At 43.1% G+C, this 16,051-nt stretch overlaps 1 protein-coding gene across 2 annotated transcripts in view; it reads right to left on the bottom strand.

Moving 5' to 3' along the window:
• The window catches only part of LOC138453166 (E3 ubiquitin-protein ligase TRIM17-like), a 121,022-nt gene that overhangs the window by 28,746 nt on the left and 76,225 nt on the right, over positions 1–16,051 (bottom strand). For both annotated transcript variants that reach the window (XM_069605752.1, XM_069605753.1), the window contains exon 3: positions 14,688–14,918. In XM_069605752.1, coding sequence (XP_069461853.1) covers positions 14,688–14,918 — 231 coding nt within the window. The remainder of the gene's footprint in view (positions 1–14,687; positions 14,919–16,051) is intronic.

Here is a 16,051-nt window from a genome sequence, read left to right as displayed (position 1 = left end):
ATTCTCAGAAATGCAATTCAAATGTAATGCAGTTCACCCCGCCCCCTAGACTACAGAAGTTGAAAACACAGGCAAAATGCTTTTATATGTGCTGGCAATAAAGTGAAAAATATGTTAAAATGCTTTTAATTCCCTCTAGAGGTTCAGGGTGAGTGTTATCAAGTTAATATTAGTCCAGGCTCACACTAGCAATGATCTAGGATTAACTAGCAGGTTAAACGAATTTTTGGCAAATGGAAGGCAAGCAGCAGCAGATTTTTACACGTGAAGAAATTTGCAAATCGCGGCAAAATTCGCGAATGCGTCTGGCGCTATTACAGAAGAACTACAAGGGCTATATCGTTTTGGGGTCCTAGGAAAGCCTAAGATCTCAGCTTCCAGATGAAAGTTAATGCAAGTCTCTAGCACAAACGGTCGCGGAGATATGAGCGATTGAATAAAGGTCGTTTTTCAGATTGAAATTTTAAAGTTAAAAAGACAAGTGCAGCTTGCAACTAGAAAATGACAAGTGACAGCTTCACAAATGACAGGTGACAGTTAGGAGGCAGTTCTACTTAGATTAAAATAGCTTGGATTATATTATTTTAACTAAGAGATTGGTTCTGCACAGTTTTCTAGGTACTCACACTATATTCTTGAGTGAAATGGGCCACGCCACGGATCTGGTCAGGTTTTAGACTGGACTCTGGTCTCTGCACTTCACAGTGATCTGGGTCAGCTCTCTCTGGTTCTGCTAACAGGTCAGCTCTACTCTGCTGGTCTGGTCTGGGTCTCTGAAGGTTGATGGAGGTAAAGTATGGATTTTCCCGGCAGAGCTTCCAGCTGCAAATGGATTTGAAGGTCTCTATCTGTCCTGTCTCTCTGCTTTTATGTGTTTTTAAAATGGGTGTGTGTGAGCAGCATCACTAGCCAGCCCCTCTCCACTTATCATTGGCCAAGCTTTCATTTCTCCCCTGATTGGGGGAGCTAGGTTGTGTCAGAGTGATGTCATTTTACAGCCTGCAGAAAGTACACTCCTCCTGTCAACTTGCACACAAATCTAGATTTGAACCAAATACATATTTCATAGCTACACAGTGGTTTGAAATTACATGCACCCATCACATATCACAGGAGGTATACCCTGTTCAAACTCTGCTCTTCCTGGGGGCTTGCATTCAGAAATGGCGATATTTTGCACTTTTTAACTGGTTTGCAATCCCGGACATTACCCCAAATTTACACACATGTGCGCAAGGAGTATGGACATTAGTTGATGAAGTGTCAGATTTTTCACATGCACACATTTTGAGTAATATCCTCTTTTCCGCTAAAACCCCCCTGAACATGCCACCGGTTCTAAAAACCTCTTAAAATGTGGGCAGAAAAATCACAAGAATTATGGTGTCATTTATAAAATTTTCACAAGTCCGCTCTATGAGTTATTCATCTTTTTCTAAAACCATATTCTGGTTATAGGGGTGTGTCTTTTCATGTCACATGGTACAGAAACCAGTCTTTCCAGTTTCTGCCAAGCTCAGAGACCCTGCCCCTCCCAGCTTCTGCCAAGAGGAAGCTCCATTTACGACTCCCACCATAAACCATCTGCCTGGGTCAGGACAAGGCTTTGTTCAGAGCTCCTGTATTCTGTGGGGGCTCCCCTTAATTCAATTATCAGAGAGATGGCATATCCTTAGTGTGGCCAGCAAAAGGCAGATAGGCCTGGGAACACAGCTGTGACTCAAGTTTCACTCCTGATGGGGGGTAGTTGCCAGGCAAAATTGGAATCTCTTTAAGCCAGTTTTCAGATAAAATGTCACTTCTGTTCCCCAGTTTAAGTCAAGACATTTTTTTACATATGCAGCTAGGATGCTGATTCTAAGTTTAAAACTATGACATTTAAACAATTGCAACCTATGTGACACTCAAAGTAGGTCACTCATTTCTTTTAAACATTTAGATTTTTTAGTGTCTTTCAGTCCAAATTTACTTAAACTGCTGAAATCCACAGCTCAGCCAGTCTTGCTATAAACCTTCAAGTCACTTCAGAATATAACTTTACATTGGATCCACCTCTCAGTAAGTCTTTCTTTGGCTTGCTTTGGGTTCATTTATTCAGTTTTCTACAAAAAAGTAAAATCTGGTGGTTTTAAAACGCCGGCTTTTGGATAGTGGTGAGTACTGGTACTGCACCCCTTTTTGGGATTTAAGAAAATGAATTCCCAACAGTTATGGGTTTGCTTTTGGCAATCAGCATTGCCACTCCCAATGGTTTCAGACTACTGTGTGGGTAGTCCAATGGTGGTTTTAGGCAGCGTCCTTCTGTGCCCATAACATCGGCAAAAATGAGTGGCAGCCTATTCTTCATGCATTTCCCTGTGCATTTTCTGGGAAGCTCTGGCCATCATGATGTTTTCCATGTCAATACTGCACAGTTTTGAGGTAGGGCTCGGATGCATGGGTAAATACATCCCACAAGCGGAGCCACGAAGCCTACTTCTTTCCCATTGTCATCAGTGAGAAGTGATTATGGTCAATCCTGTGAGCGGATGGCCGCCGCATCAGGATGGGTTGCTCTCAGGCAGCCATCTTTAGTGGTTCAGAAATGTCAGGAATTAAGAAATAAATTCCTGGTTATGTTGACATGTTCCAGTTTTAAAATAGGGGAGGGAGTAGGAGCAGCCTTCCACCTCTACTTGTGGCACTTGAAACAATTGTGTATATGCGCGTTATAAATGCCATATCATATCATATTATATCACTACACTGACTCCAAGTAGTGTATGTACTACAGGGAGCAGGACGGGACTTCTGAAGTATGCAAACTAGGAACGCCTCTTGGGTCATACTGAAGTAGTCCCATTATTTTAATGTAGTCATTTGGAGTGCTTACTGAGGAATAGATGGGCTTTGGGCACCAGAGGAAGATATGGTGCTGGCATTTAGCCCAGCTCACCCATCACGCCATGGATCGCCTGTCAGGGAAAAGGCAAACCATGAAGTGGGAAGGGCCGAAGTATTGGCAAGCGTCAATGTGGAGACTGCGTTAATGGAACTGTAGGACAGGATTGCTAGGTTCAAATTGCGGATTTCAAATATAAAATGAACACACATTTTGAATCAATTGTCAATATGCATTGGTGCCATTATTTTCGAATTCCTAACAAATTTTAAGATGCACAGTACTTGGGTGAAGTTAATATTGGTTAATATGCAGCCTCCTAATACATGCCAGAGAGTATTATTGCTAAAATGCACACTGGGCTGTATGTTCATGAACAGCCACACAGGGATAACTGTAGAAATGAAAAATGTGCTATAATGCTGTGCAGGCTTTGAACTGGCTGCAGAGAAGGAAGGATTGCACACTAAAAGAGGGATTATTTTGCAGCAGATACAGAGAGGAAATGTTAGTCTTAATAAAGAACGTTTTGCTGATGAAGACACCAACGCCACCTTGGAAACATTGAGATCCCGCTGCTTTCCAATTGGCTATTGTCAGGAGGGCAGAATTGGTTATCATGCCATGGTATGTGGTTACTGAGGTAGGAGTTGGGTTGCTAAAACATTTTACGTGACAGATGAATTTGTAATAAGTAAAAAGGTGGGCTCTAATTGGATGAGTGTTAGGAAAGATTTCTCTTTACAGCACCTTTCCTATTGCTTTATGAATCTGACCTGCTCTTTATGCCGTGCAGTGAAGCCTTAGCTTCACTACACTGGCGTTTGCTCATTTGTTATGGGGAAACTGACATGTCCTGCAGGCTGTCAGTACTGGGAAACATTGTTTCCCTTAGTCTTGTTACATTGTTATCACTGTTGGTATGTTTGTATCATTGTACAATGCATCTTACAAAGCAGCACAATGGGGTACACTTTTAGTTTTACCGTAGACTAACACTCCGAGTATTATATGGTTACTCAAGGTGTGGCTAACGGTCAAACTGGTGTGAAGTTACTTTTTGCTATTTATTATTGTGTTTTACGTTAGCTTTACAGTGTTTACTGTGTTTGGCTACCTACTGTGGCTAGTGTCCAAACATGGCCATGTCACAAGGTTTTTCGTTTGTGCCTTGGCCATCTTGTCACTAACCCTTCTTCCTGACCTGTGAGGCCAGGAAAATCCTAATATGGACTTCTAGTGCCCAGGAAAGCAGGGGCTTTTTGTGGGCTACTGCAGCGCCATGTGCGTTTGATGCAAGGAAGTGGGTTGGGACTGTCTGGTCCCGATCCACAAACTGGTTTCAGTGTGTCTGAATGGTACGCATGAGCTGTGCCACCAGTGGTCGTGATTGGACCACTGAGGGGTGTGTGTGTGTGTGGGCAAGAGCTTTCATTATCTAGTGGAAGTTTCAGTTCTTACCTGCTTTTTGAATAAGATGAGGACCCCTGCATCAATTCTTCAGTGGTCTTGGAAGAACCGAAGTAGCCAAGTAGCCTATCCAGCTGCAAGATGTGCAAGGAGACAGAGGACCCGCTGGAAGAAGGTCTGACGACCAACTTCTGATGCTGTCCTGAGAGAGCCCTGTCTTGGTGAAGATCTTCAGCAGTACTGCAAAGGAGCTGCAACCTTTGGAGTGGAGGGAACATCTGTTCTCGATGTCAGCTCGGAGTCCTGAAAAGAAGAGCCCTCGCAGTTGCCCCTGGATCACCCAGTGGCTGGCCAGATCAGAGTTTGGGCTACGGTGCTGCATACGTTGTCTTTCTGCATTGAGGCCTGGAACTTTGGAAATCGACAGCTTGTACTACAAGACTCACCTCTTCCAGATTTCGGGGTTCCAGCATCAAGGGGCCCGAGATAGGAGAAGTCAGACTGCGAAAAGTGTATCGCCCTTCATTGCTGTGCATCGGAGGCCATTGTCCGAAACAGCTTTCCTACATCCAATCCTTTGCTGAGAGTAGCCCTGCTTCGATTTATTCTGCCTTCTCCAACCTGAACACCTTGCACTAGCATTTGTCACCGACCGGAGAAGTGCTCGAACCTGCAACCCCTGAGAATCAGGATCCGGAGCTGAAGGCGGGAAAAGCAAACTCAGACTCTCTTCAGAAGACCCATCAAGTCCTAAGAAGAATCAGAGTACGGAAGGTGAGTCATAAAAAAGTACTTAAGGTTTGGTAACTTTTTGAAACTTCTACAACAGTTTGGCTTTGCCATTGCTTGCTCACGCAAGCACTTCCAAAGTTGGGGACACTTTTGATTGTTAGAATAACTTGTCCTCTACCACGTGGAACTTTCATTGGACCTCAGAAGTCCTACACTAATTGTTTCCTGTCTCACAAAACTGTGTGGAACTTTGGTGAACATTTGCGCCCAAGACCCCATACATGGACCTGTAGTGCTGCATACTAATACTTACCTTCTTTTGCAGGGGTTTGTTATGTATTTTGCCCTACTCCAGTGATTGTATCTTTCATGTGCTGTTGTGTGATAATATTACATGCTAGTAGTCATTTTTCATAATGTTATATAATATGGCCATAAATAAGTACATATTTTTTATAATCGATTGTCTAAGTGGGTTCCCAGACTTCTCACTGTGTGTGCTCATTGAGGACACCTTACATGCTCACCGCCACTTGAGACTTCGCCTAGACGACTCGTCCACCTATCTTGAATTGGTTTGGCTACCGCTCCCAGAGTTTTCCCCGTCACTAAACTAGGTTGTTGTTCTATACATCTGCCCAACAGGCCAGGCTATAGAAAATCCTATACAATCCTAACAATGAGTATCTATGGATCATAAAGAAATGTATGCCCATACAAAACAAAGGCGCGTGCTTGATGAAGAAAGTGGTGTGTCCTTGATGTGGGGCTTGCTAGGCCTGAAGGAAGGAGGTTTGCCTTGCTGACTGGAATGATGTTGCCTTCTTTCGCCCTCGCAACGCGTTTTGCAACAAACTGGAGTTGCCAAAGCTGGCCACACAGAGAAGAGTATATCACCGATTTCATTGCTACCCGCATTTACTTGCTGCCGAATGATGGCAACTACTAGCATATATAAAAGCCTGTTGAATTCTTTGTAACTACAAAGGGCCTGGTGTGGACTGCTATTGGAATACAAAGGAGTAGGCCGGCAGTCGGCATTCCTGGCTGGCACCATACGCGTTAGATGAGGCAGCCAACCTTGCTCGGGTGGAAAAAAGACAAATCAAGCTGTACTAGTTAGAGGCTCACATAAAAAGCAATGTTGCAAGGTTGTTTTATTTATTTAAAGTAGTTGCTAGAGACGAAGTTCTGAGATGAATGCTTGCAAGAACCGCATGTATACACGATATCTACCAATTCGTTTTAAAGCGAAAGGTTGCACTTTGTCCCGCATACAGATAGCTCAATGCTTTGGAAAAGAGACACTTGTCGTGCAGAGGAAAGGTTATAGCGGTAGCAGAGGCTTACTTGTGCAGCAGGGTAGCTGTGCAATAATGGAACTGGATTGTAAGCTTATCTTCTCTCGAGGGTGTTAATTTAACATATTTAACATGCCGACTGTCCCTCTGCGTATATCAATATGCGTTCTTTCAAAATGTTAATGAATTAACATTTTATGATGCAAAATAACATTCAATTAAATAAATAAAAAGAATACTGTATTTTGGAAACAGTGACTTGCATGTGTTCGAATTTCGGGTTTTAACTTTGCAATTTCAGAAATTACCTTTGTTGGCAGATTGGCTTAAAATGAATTAAGTAAATAAAGTCTAATGGCAGGAAATTAAATAATTACAAATAAATACATCCAATCAAATAGATACACAAATATATCGATCCCCTCTTAAACCACCTTGAATTGGCATATATTTGTGGTGAGCAGTGCACGTCTGGTGTGCTGTTTATAACCAATGTGGTTCGGGTCCTATTGCCCATAATTCAATCGGTGGAAGAACTTTTCATATACTGGAGGTGCCCTGCGCCAGGATTCACCTTAACAAAAACACTTTTCTTGCACCTAGTTGTCCTGCACCAAGGTCACTGGCACTGGTACTTCGAACCTCGCCGCCTCCACAGTGGCTATCCAGCTTCCTTATACAAGGACGAGCATCCATGAACCTTTACATTGATAAAGACTTCGGTCGAAACACGTGTTGGCTCTCTTGATGTGACCAAGCTCTATACGTGCCAAATCTACCACTAAGCACTCACGTGCTCAATAAATCAAGACTACACAACACGTCCATGTGTTCCTACCTTTTTCAACTGACTAATATTGACAAGATGTGAATGTACTATTCTCAAAAATCCAGTGCCAATGCTAACAGGGTTTCCAACCACTTCTCGTAATTTCGCATTTGGGAATCTGTGAGCTTGCCCCAATGAAACCCTGTACTCGGCAGCAGGAGTAACTGAGACCTTTAACGGGATCCAACCTAGCGCAGGGGTTCCTCCAGCTCACTTCTTCCATTACGTGTTATAATCAACCAAAGCACTTTACATACACCTAGATGCCCTGCACCGGCGTTCCTCTTCACCAGGGGTCAAGGCCTAAAAATAAAACTGGAGGACTCATCACCACATGCAATCCGATGTGACACTGCCAGAAATTAGCATATCAAGGTGGAATATGCACATTTCATTAAAATGGCTTTGCATAACCACCCAAATTGCACAGGACGAAAGGCATTTTCTTTTCATAAAGTCATCACACACACAAACCCAAGAGAGGATATTTTCTTCTAATAGTGTTTTTTAAAAGGCGTGCATGTTTTAAACTCCAAGAGCCAACACAAATGTTTCCCTGGAACATGCAGGACCGAAATGGGACATTTCACCTTTAGTGGTTTGCTATTTTTTATCAGGTTATATAGTGCAGCAGTGAAGTGTCCAGCCTGCAAACCTGACAACTGCAGTTCAATCCCCAAGCTTGGCTTTAATTCATAAATGAAAAGAAGACATTACTTGTTTCTCCTTTTAGAGGGGGGGCTGAGTCCACCCTCTGAAAAAAGTGGGGGGACTGGTCCTTAACTGAAGTAGCTTTTTTACACCTAGGTGACCTGCAACGGGGTTCGCCTTAAAGGAAGTACTTTTTTAAATTATTTTTTTTTACACCTCTCTGCCCTGCTCCCGGGATTCACATTAATGATCTGGCTGGGGTGAGAAGCCATTGGACGCATTCAAACCAAATCTCTTGTGTATCATGTAGCGCCAATAAGGGAGAACGCACTACAAGGTGGTTGCAAGTAGAAATCATTTCTGTTTCTTTGTAGCACACGCAAATGTAGTGTTAGAGAAAACAATTCCCTTATTTATGTCTGTCTCCTGTTTGCTCCCGTCTATTAATCATGGTTAGCAGAAGAAACATTATTTTAAAATTTGGAGGCTGCTGTTATGTTAAAGGTTCTTATACAGCGCACTGTTGCCACCTGCGTTTTCAGTTGATGTTCTGGCGCATCTGTAATGCCAGGAGGGTGGCAGGTATGTTAGTAGGACTGAGCGGGGAAAAAGAGCAAGAGAGCTGTCATGTGCTCTTGGCAGCTTCAGTTCAGAGAAACCGTTCACTGAGCGTAGGTGTTTTTATATATGTCGGTAGTCGCCATGTGGTGTTGGCCAAGATTATGTGTGGTTTGTTTCGTTGTCTCTGTGTTGTGAAGGCTTGCAGCGCTGTAGAGGTATGGTTTAGTTCAGAGTTTGAGAAGTTGTATGCATGAGGGTGAGTTTTTAGTACAGTTAGTTAGTGGTAGAACATTTCCTACCCCCGATGTTCTGACTAAATGTGTCCCATACTTCCTTCCCTTGTCGATTAATTCTAGTGTGCAGCAATTACCACCCCCCGCAAATTCCTCCAGGAGTGATGCACTTCACGTGACTCGAGGCAAGTCCATGAGATGCAAAGTTTCTGGGTCCGGCCGCATTCCTTTATGTGTGGCGAGTTTTACAACGTCGGTGGTCCAATTAAATGGGACAAGGCTCCCGCCCCTTTTCCACCTTTGCCCCTTTATCGGGATGGGATACTCTTCTAGCATCCAGCCACTTTTGCAATTTGGACTCCTCTGCTCCCCCCTGTCCTCCACTTTGCCACGGTCCACTCCCCACTACTTTTCTGTTGTGCGTTTGTTTCATGATGCACAGATATTGTTCCCATTCGGTGCTGAAAAGCCAGGTTTTTAGAAGTTTTCTGAATTTTAGATTGGGTTGAAGATTTGACCCCTCTCCAGAAAAATCCACCTATTCAAGACAACAACAGTTGTCCCGATGGCATGCATGTGTGACCCAATGTGATGGATAAAACCCACACAGAAGAGAACAGCTTGTTCAATTTGTAAGGGCATTAAAAATAAGAAACCATTCAGAAGGTACAGAAGAGGAATAGCAAGCCACTATAAATGGCGTTTTTGGATTGCTCCTCAGCCTTCGACAAAGTGGACCAACACATTATATGGAAATAAAATATCAGTACTGGGAAACGATCCTAGACTTGTGAATCGAATTATATTTCTGGATTCTTGGATTGGAAAGGTACAGAAAAAATAATCACGTGATATAGATTGAGACTGGGTTGCGTACTAGCTCCCTGCTTTACAATCCATAATAACAGATTTAAAAGACCACCAGTTGCAGTAAGGACTTTTCTGCCTATATAGTGAGATCATCATATACTGCATTTTGCTTATGCGGGTGATGTTGCAGTGGTTTACATGAAAAGAGGGGGCTTTAAAATAAAAGTTTGTCATTTGGGAATATTCTAAAAATGTAAAAATGTAAATCTGGAATTAAATACGGTTAAATCTAAAGTGATGTGCTTTACGTCCAAGAGAAGAATGCAATCCATAACTTGGTACACAGGCCTGCAACCAGTTGAGACATTGGGTAGTTATTTTACGTGGGTCAATATTTACAAAAGAAGCACACATATTTGATATTGTATTTTTAATGACTAAGGAAAATAAAGATTTCTGCCCTTCTCAGAAATGTTGACTCCCAATACGGAGGATTTTCTTTATTACTGATACTTAAAGAATATACCCAACAATGTGTTCCAATGCTCTAATATCTTTTGACATGCTTCATTTCACTAGAGAATAATTGGCTTGATCACCTAGAGGGCAAATTATGACACTGTGCATTGGGTTTGCCTAGTAGTCTAATGGTACAGCCCATTCCAGCAGAATTAGGCGCAACATCTCCACAAACATTGTTAAATATAAAGAGATTCCTCTTGTTTGCACAGGACCCATACATCAGACACCTCTGGTAAGAAACACACCATGTGTCTGACCACTCTTTCTGCATAGCCCATCCCCACTCGCATCAGACAACGCAAACGACACACAACTCTGTCACCATGACAGACTTCACATTGAAGCAACCTCACCACCATTCCCATCAGGCCAACACACACAGCATCCCCTACAAACATAGAAGATGAAGCTCATCAACACCCGCTGAGCAAGAGCACATAAAGCTAACATTGAAGAAACCGTCAGGACCCACAACCTGGACACACTCTTCGTGACTGAAACGTGGTTCCTGCCCGCGTCAACCACCATTCGAGATGTCTTCACCCCAGGCAGCTACAGCATTCAACTCAAGGACAGGCTGAACAAGACTGGTGGAGGGCTTGCCATTATCCCCACTTCTTTCGGGCCCTGCACCAGACTAGAAGTAGCCACTATTATCTCCTTCAAAGGCCTCTCCCTCCACGTGCCCCTTTCATCTCTGTGAAACCATCACCTTCAGGCTCACCTACAGGTCTCCCAAGGCCAACGCCATCTTTTATTATGATGTTGCAGGCCTGTAACCACCACATCCCTCACAAGTTCTCGCAACGTCTTCCAGTGGGAATTCAACCTCCCAGGCAGCACAGCCACAAGACTATGAAGGAAGCACTGCTCACCCTATTAGACACACTGAACCTCACCCAGCACACTACTTACCCAAACCACAAGCAAGGGAACATCTTAGACCACATCATCACTGCCTGGCCAACCCTTAATTACAACACATCTGTTTCCCTTAACTGGTCGGATCACTATGTAATTCCCTTGACTATCGACCGTGTTGCCACAACCAACTGGACAAAACTGAAGCCTATCATGCAGGCATTCCACTCCTTTTAAGACTTCACTATTGAACTACTCCTTGTTGACCTCATCAACCTCACCTCCTCCCTATTAAAACCACATATAAGCTCTCAACAACAACCTAAATTCCTACATCAACATAATGCCCCAGAGAAACAATGGACCATCAGATATAAACCATCAACCCCAAGGTAAACGCAAGAACTTAATATGAGCTGAAGAGTTATTCATATGGATACATGGGGGTGTCCTTCCCTGGGCATTTCACTGTATTACTATCAATTTGGTAATACATATTCAAGTTTTTGTCATGCGGGATACACTAGAGAGCAGTTACATTGTATCATGTACATTATTTGTTGGTTTATAAAGCATAAGAACACACAGGTTTAACAAAAAATCTGACCAGTCTTTAGTAGTGGTCTTCAGCTGTTTATAGGTTAGAAACAAAGTGTTGTAGGTGGTATAAGCAGCAGAAATACAATGGTATGAAGTGCTACTAGTGACCAAATCCTTCACCTCCAGTGACGTGTGTGGTACAGTAGTTACAGCGTTTATAAGTCACATTCTAGCAATCTATTTCAGTGCCTAGTTGCAGAAGCCAGGCAGAGAAAGGGTGGCCTAATCAAAGGTCAACGTCTGGGTTTAGGTCAATGGTTCAGATGTAGTGAATGGCAACCTCGATAAAGGCAGTCGGGGGTCCCCGGACTTTTCGGCAAAATGCTGTTCAAGAGCCTTCTTCAAAGGACTGGAAAAGTCTCCCTACAGGAGGAACATATAAAAGGGCATTAAAAACTGCAGGATTCCTTCTGACACAAAGGGCAATGCTGGGAGGAGGGTGGTTGTGCACTGACCTTCAGTGTGCTGGGACCAGGATCTCTCTCCGGGGTGCAGTAAAAGATTCTTAGTTTCTTTTAGAGGACCATGAGTAGAATGTACTCCCACTGGGATGATGAAGGAGTTATTCATAAACAACAGAAAACCTGGAAAAAGTTAAAATAACTAATTTGATATAACCGAACTTAAAGAACTTTGGACTGGCCCTAGACAACTGATCGCCACAGCGAAAGCTGCTTACTACCAGAAGACCATTGCCAAAGTCAACAATAAAAGCGAAACCCCCTTCAAGTCAGTCAAACAGTAATGCCAAAGAGCAGCTTCAAAACTCCACCCATGGAAGGTGTGACTAGTATTTTAGTATCTCTCGCTACACTTAGGACATCCTTCCAGCCATCATCATCAAGACACACCCACCCCCCCCACAGAAGCACTCCAATCTTCCTGGTTATAACCAATGAATTCCCTCGGCCAAGGAACACTTCCCACTACCCTCAAAACTCGACAAATACTTCTGCTCCTAAAAACATTTTTATTTAAAAAACACTGGACCCGAATGATCACTGCAAGTATCACAGCATTATCCAACTTCCTTTCCTATGCACAAACTTGAAAGAGCTGTAGCCATTCAACTTCAAAAACACATCGGAAACAATAATCACCTATGCACGTACCAATCTGACTTCACACTCAGTTGCAGCACAGACACTGCCACCATCCAGCACTGTAAAGAATATGCTCTAGGAACGTCAATGATGGACACCCTGGTCTACTGGTACTCCTTGAACTGTCCAGAGCCTCCACACTGTTGGACGTAAAGCCAGCGTTGACATATCATGTAACAGACTAACATCACTTCATCCATATGAACACCTCCAGATTGCCCCCACTACCCGTCGCCTGTGGAGTCGCACAATGATCTATCCTCTAATCTTTGATCTTCGTCGTCTCTGGCAGTTAAGGCTTCACAAGAACCTAGGACCTGGTCAGATTAGAATTGCAAAAATTCAATAAACAGGAAAAGTTTTTTTTACAATCTACGAAGTGTGGTGTGTTATGCCTTTCGATGTGTTACTCTCACCCACCATCATGCAATTCAGAAAGAGTTCAAGGTAGAGGGTTAGATCTTCACAAATGCGAGCGTTGGGATCTAATTAATGAGCCAGAAGGCCAAATATGGCAGTGGATTAATCATGTACAATTTGAGTTTACATGACCTTGATTTTAGATACCTTTTCGATGGAAAGGTATGAATATCAGAACGCACAAAGATGTAAAGCTAGCACATGAATAGTGGGAGATTGTCCACTCGCTGTCTGGTAACATATCCAGTTCCTTAACTTGCCATTAGCTCATTCTTAAAATCATTTGGGGGGGGCTGTGCCTTATCTACGCTGGATCATTAACCCTCATACAAGAGGTTTGTTTAGGAAATCACGCATGAGTTTCTTTCCAACTGCTGACTTTGTTTCTGAATAGTACCGGGGCACTTCTAATAGGTGCCCTCACTTCCTATACGAAGTAGGAACCGACATCCATGTAATGCGTTTCTGTACCTTGTGCATAATTGCCGGAAAGAAGCAGATTTGTCCATGTTTGAACAGACAACCGGGTCAGGTGAATAGCAGAGGAACTTTCTCTTTTAAAAATAGCAAATCAAAAGAGATAGGATTCATGATGTCGCCTTTTATAAGTTAAGTGACACAGAATATACAGAATCGATATCTAGATTTGTTCTCATGATGCTGACATGGGTGCATGAATTGCTTATAAAGCTATCTGTACCTTACTTCTAAGGGTTTAATTTTAATTCCAAAAGTTCTTTCTAGAACATGTTTTACAATACTGATATATGGATTATGATTTATTTTCTATGAATACTGTTTTGTATATACACAAGACAAAGTCAGATACTGTAGTGAAATACGTGTATTTATGAACTAGCAAATGTTTTATATAGGTCTGCTTTAATATATTGAAAATCCAAATAAAGCAAATGTTGAATTGAACTGAAAAGAGCTCAAGAACCTCCTCTTGAAGGAGCACCTTCTTCATGCACCATAACAACCCCAATCCTACCTCAGCCAACCCCACCTACCTTTCAATTACTGTTTCTGTTCCTAAACTGTAATGTAATCCAGCCCTGTGGCAACTGTACCCCTAACATGCAATCCTATTAACCTCCACTGCTTCTCAAAAATAGGTCTGCCCTCAATAAGTACCCAAAATAAAAAATAACGTTTTTTAAAAAAAAAAAACCTCTCACCTTCAGTAACTCAACATCCTTCACTTGACACTTCCTCTGTTAGTGTTCAGGTCCTATGGGGATCAATGCTGCCCTTGTACATCCCTGATCCCTCTCAACTTCAGTAACTCCACACCCTTCACTTGACACTTCCTATATTAGTGTTCAGGTCCTATGGGGATCAATGCTTCCCTTGTACATGCCTGATCCCCCTCTCACCTTCAGTAACTCCACACCCTTCACTTGACACTTCCTCTATTAGTGTTCAGGTCCTATGGGATCAATGCTGCACTTGTACATGCCTGATCCTCTCTCACCTTCAGTAACTCCACATCCTTCACTTGGCACTTCCTCTATTAGTGTTCAGGTCCTATGGGGATCAATACTGCCCTTGTACATGCCTGATCCCCCTCTCACCTTCAGTAACTCCACATCCTTCACTTGACACTTCCTCTATTGGTGTTCAGGTCCTGTGAGGATCAATGCTGCCCTTGTACATGCCTGATCCCTCTCACCTTCAGTAACTCCACATCCTTCACTTGACACTTCTTCTATTGGTGTTCAGGTCCTATGAGGATCAATACCGTCGTTGTACATGCCTGATCCCTCTCACCTTCAGTAACTGCACATCCTGCTGCTGGCATTTCATCTTTAGCTCCATGATGAGGCTTCTGTGGGTGGATTGCTGCCCATCTAGATTGGTCAATTTCGCCTGAATTTTCTTCATGTTCTCCTCTTGTTCCTCTTCCAGTCTCGTGAGCACTTGTTGTCTCTCCTGTTCCAGAAACTGTATCAGATGCCAAAATGCACTAAGGATTTTATCTTTTTGCTCCTGGAAGTTCTCCTGTAAAAAAGTAAAAAAAAAAGGTAAAACAAATGTGTATTTTTCTACATTGTCATTAAAAGGTGCACATGTACCATGGATAGTGTGTACCCTTCAACATGTACACAAATGATACGCCCGGCCAAATGTGACACATGCTCTCCTTGCATGACCGCTCCAACTTCTCCCCCATACTGACCCTCAGTAATCTTGTCTACACGAGTAACACTCTCCCTCGGTTTACTCACCATCATCTCCCTCAACAACCCCGGTGTGCAACAGAAAATGCTTACTGAATTTACTTCCCATCACCTGACCCAGGCTATCCCTCAGTAGTCCCTGTGTGCAGCAGTAATGCTTCCTGCATTTACTCTCCACCATGCTACATACTTATTGTTCGAATGTGCTTTGCTTTGCCCATGTAATACTAAAGCTCAACCCTGTCATTGAATCCTCTGTGTTCAAAATGTTCTAGAGTGGCATCTAGAGTGGCAGAGGCCAGGCAGGAGGCAGGTTGTAGAAGTGTGACACAATACAATAAATCATTTAAAACATAAGGAGGGTTACTACAATTTGTGATAAGCAAGCTCTCCTCATCGCTTTATAAACTGACTGAGGCTCTCATCTGAAACCTTGCACTGAGTAAGAAGCCTTGTGACTACAAACTCAGTATCGAAGCCTGCCTGGCAGATCATCACAATGCTGGAACTGCAGCACAGAGAGCAGGCAGGTCCCATTAGCCCAGCCAAAGATCAAAGATTGGTGCTGCCACAAAGCCAAGGTGGATTAACTGCATATAGACACAGAAAGGTATTGTTAAAGTAAAATGCGTCCAGTGTGTTAACAGGATTAGGCCAAATGAACGACCAAATGAACAGGGATACGTAGCTTAAAGCAATATCCAGCAATAACAGGATTCAAAAGTTCAATTAATGAAATCACAACCCGGGTGCCTTCTCAGCGATAACAAGGTCTACACTGACTCTCCCAGTCCAGGCGGTGGGGCACTCAAACCCCCAGTACTCACAGCCCTGGGGGTTTCAGTGTCCCACCACTTTTTCTGGTCTCTCTGGTCCTTCTGTTCCTGCTTTTTAGTTCCTCATCCCTGGTGTCACAGGAGGTAATTCCCTGGGCCCCCAGGTACACTTGCACTA

Source organism: Ambystoma mexicanum, chromosome 4p, assembly GCF_040938575.1.
Source record: "Ambystoma mexicanum isolate Mex_15411 chromosome 4p, UKY_AmexF1_1, whole genome shotgun sequence".
In the NCBI taxonomy this organism is placed as follows: Eukaryota; Metazoa; Chordata; class Amphibia; order Caudata; family Ambystomatidae; genus Ambystoma; species Ambystoma mexicanum.
Note: the sequence above shows the minus strand (reverse complement) of the source record. Positions and strands in the feature narration are given on the sequence as shown.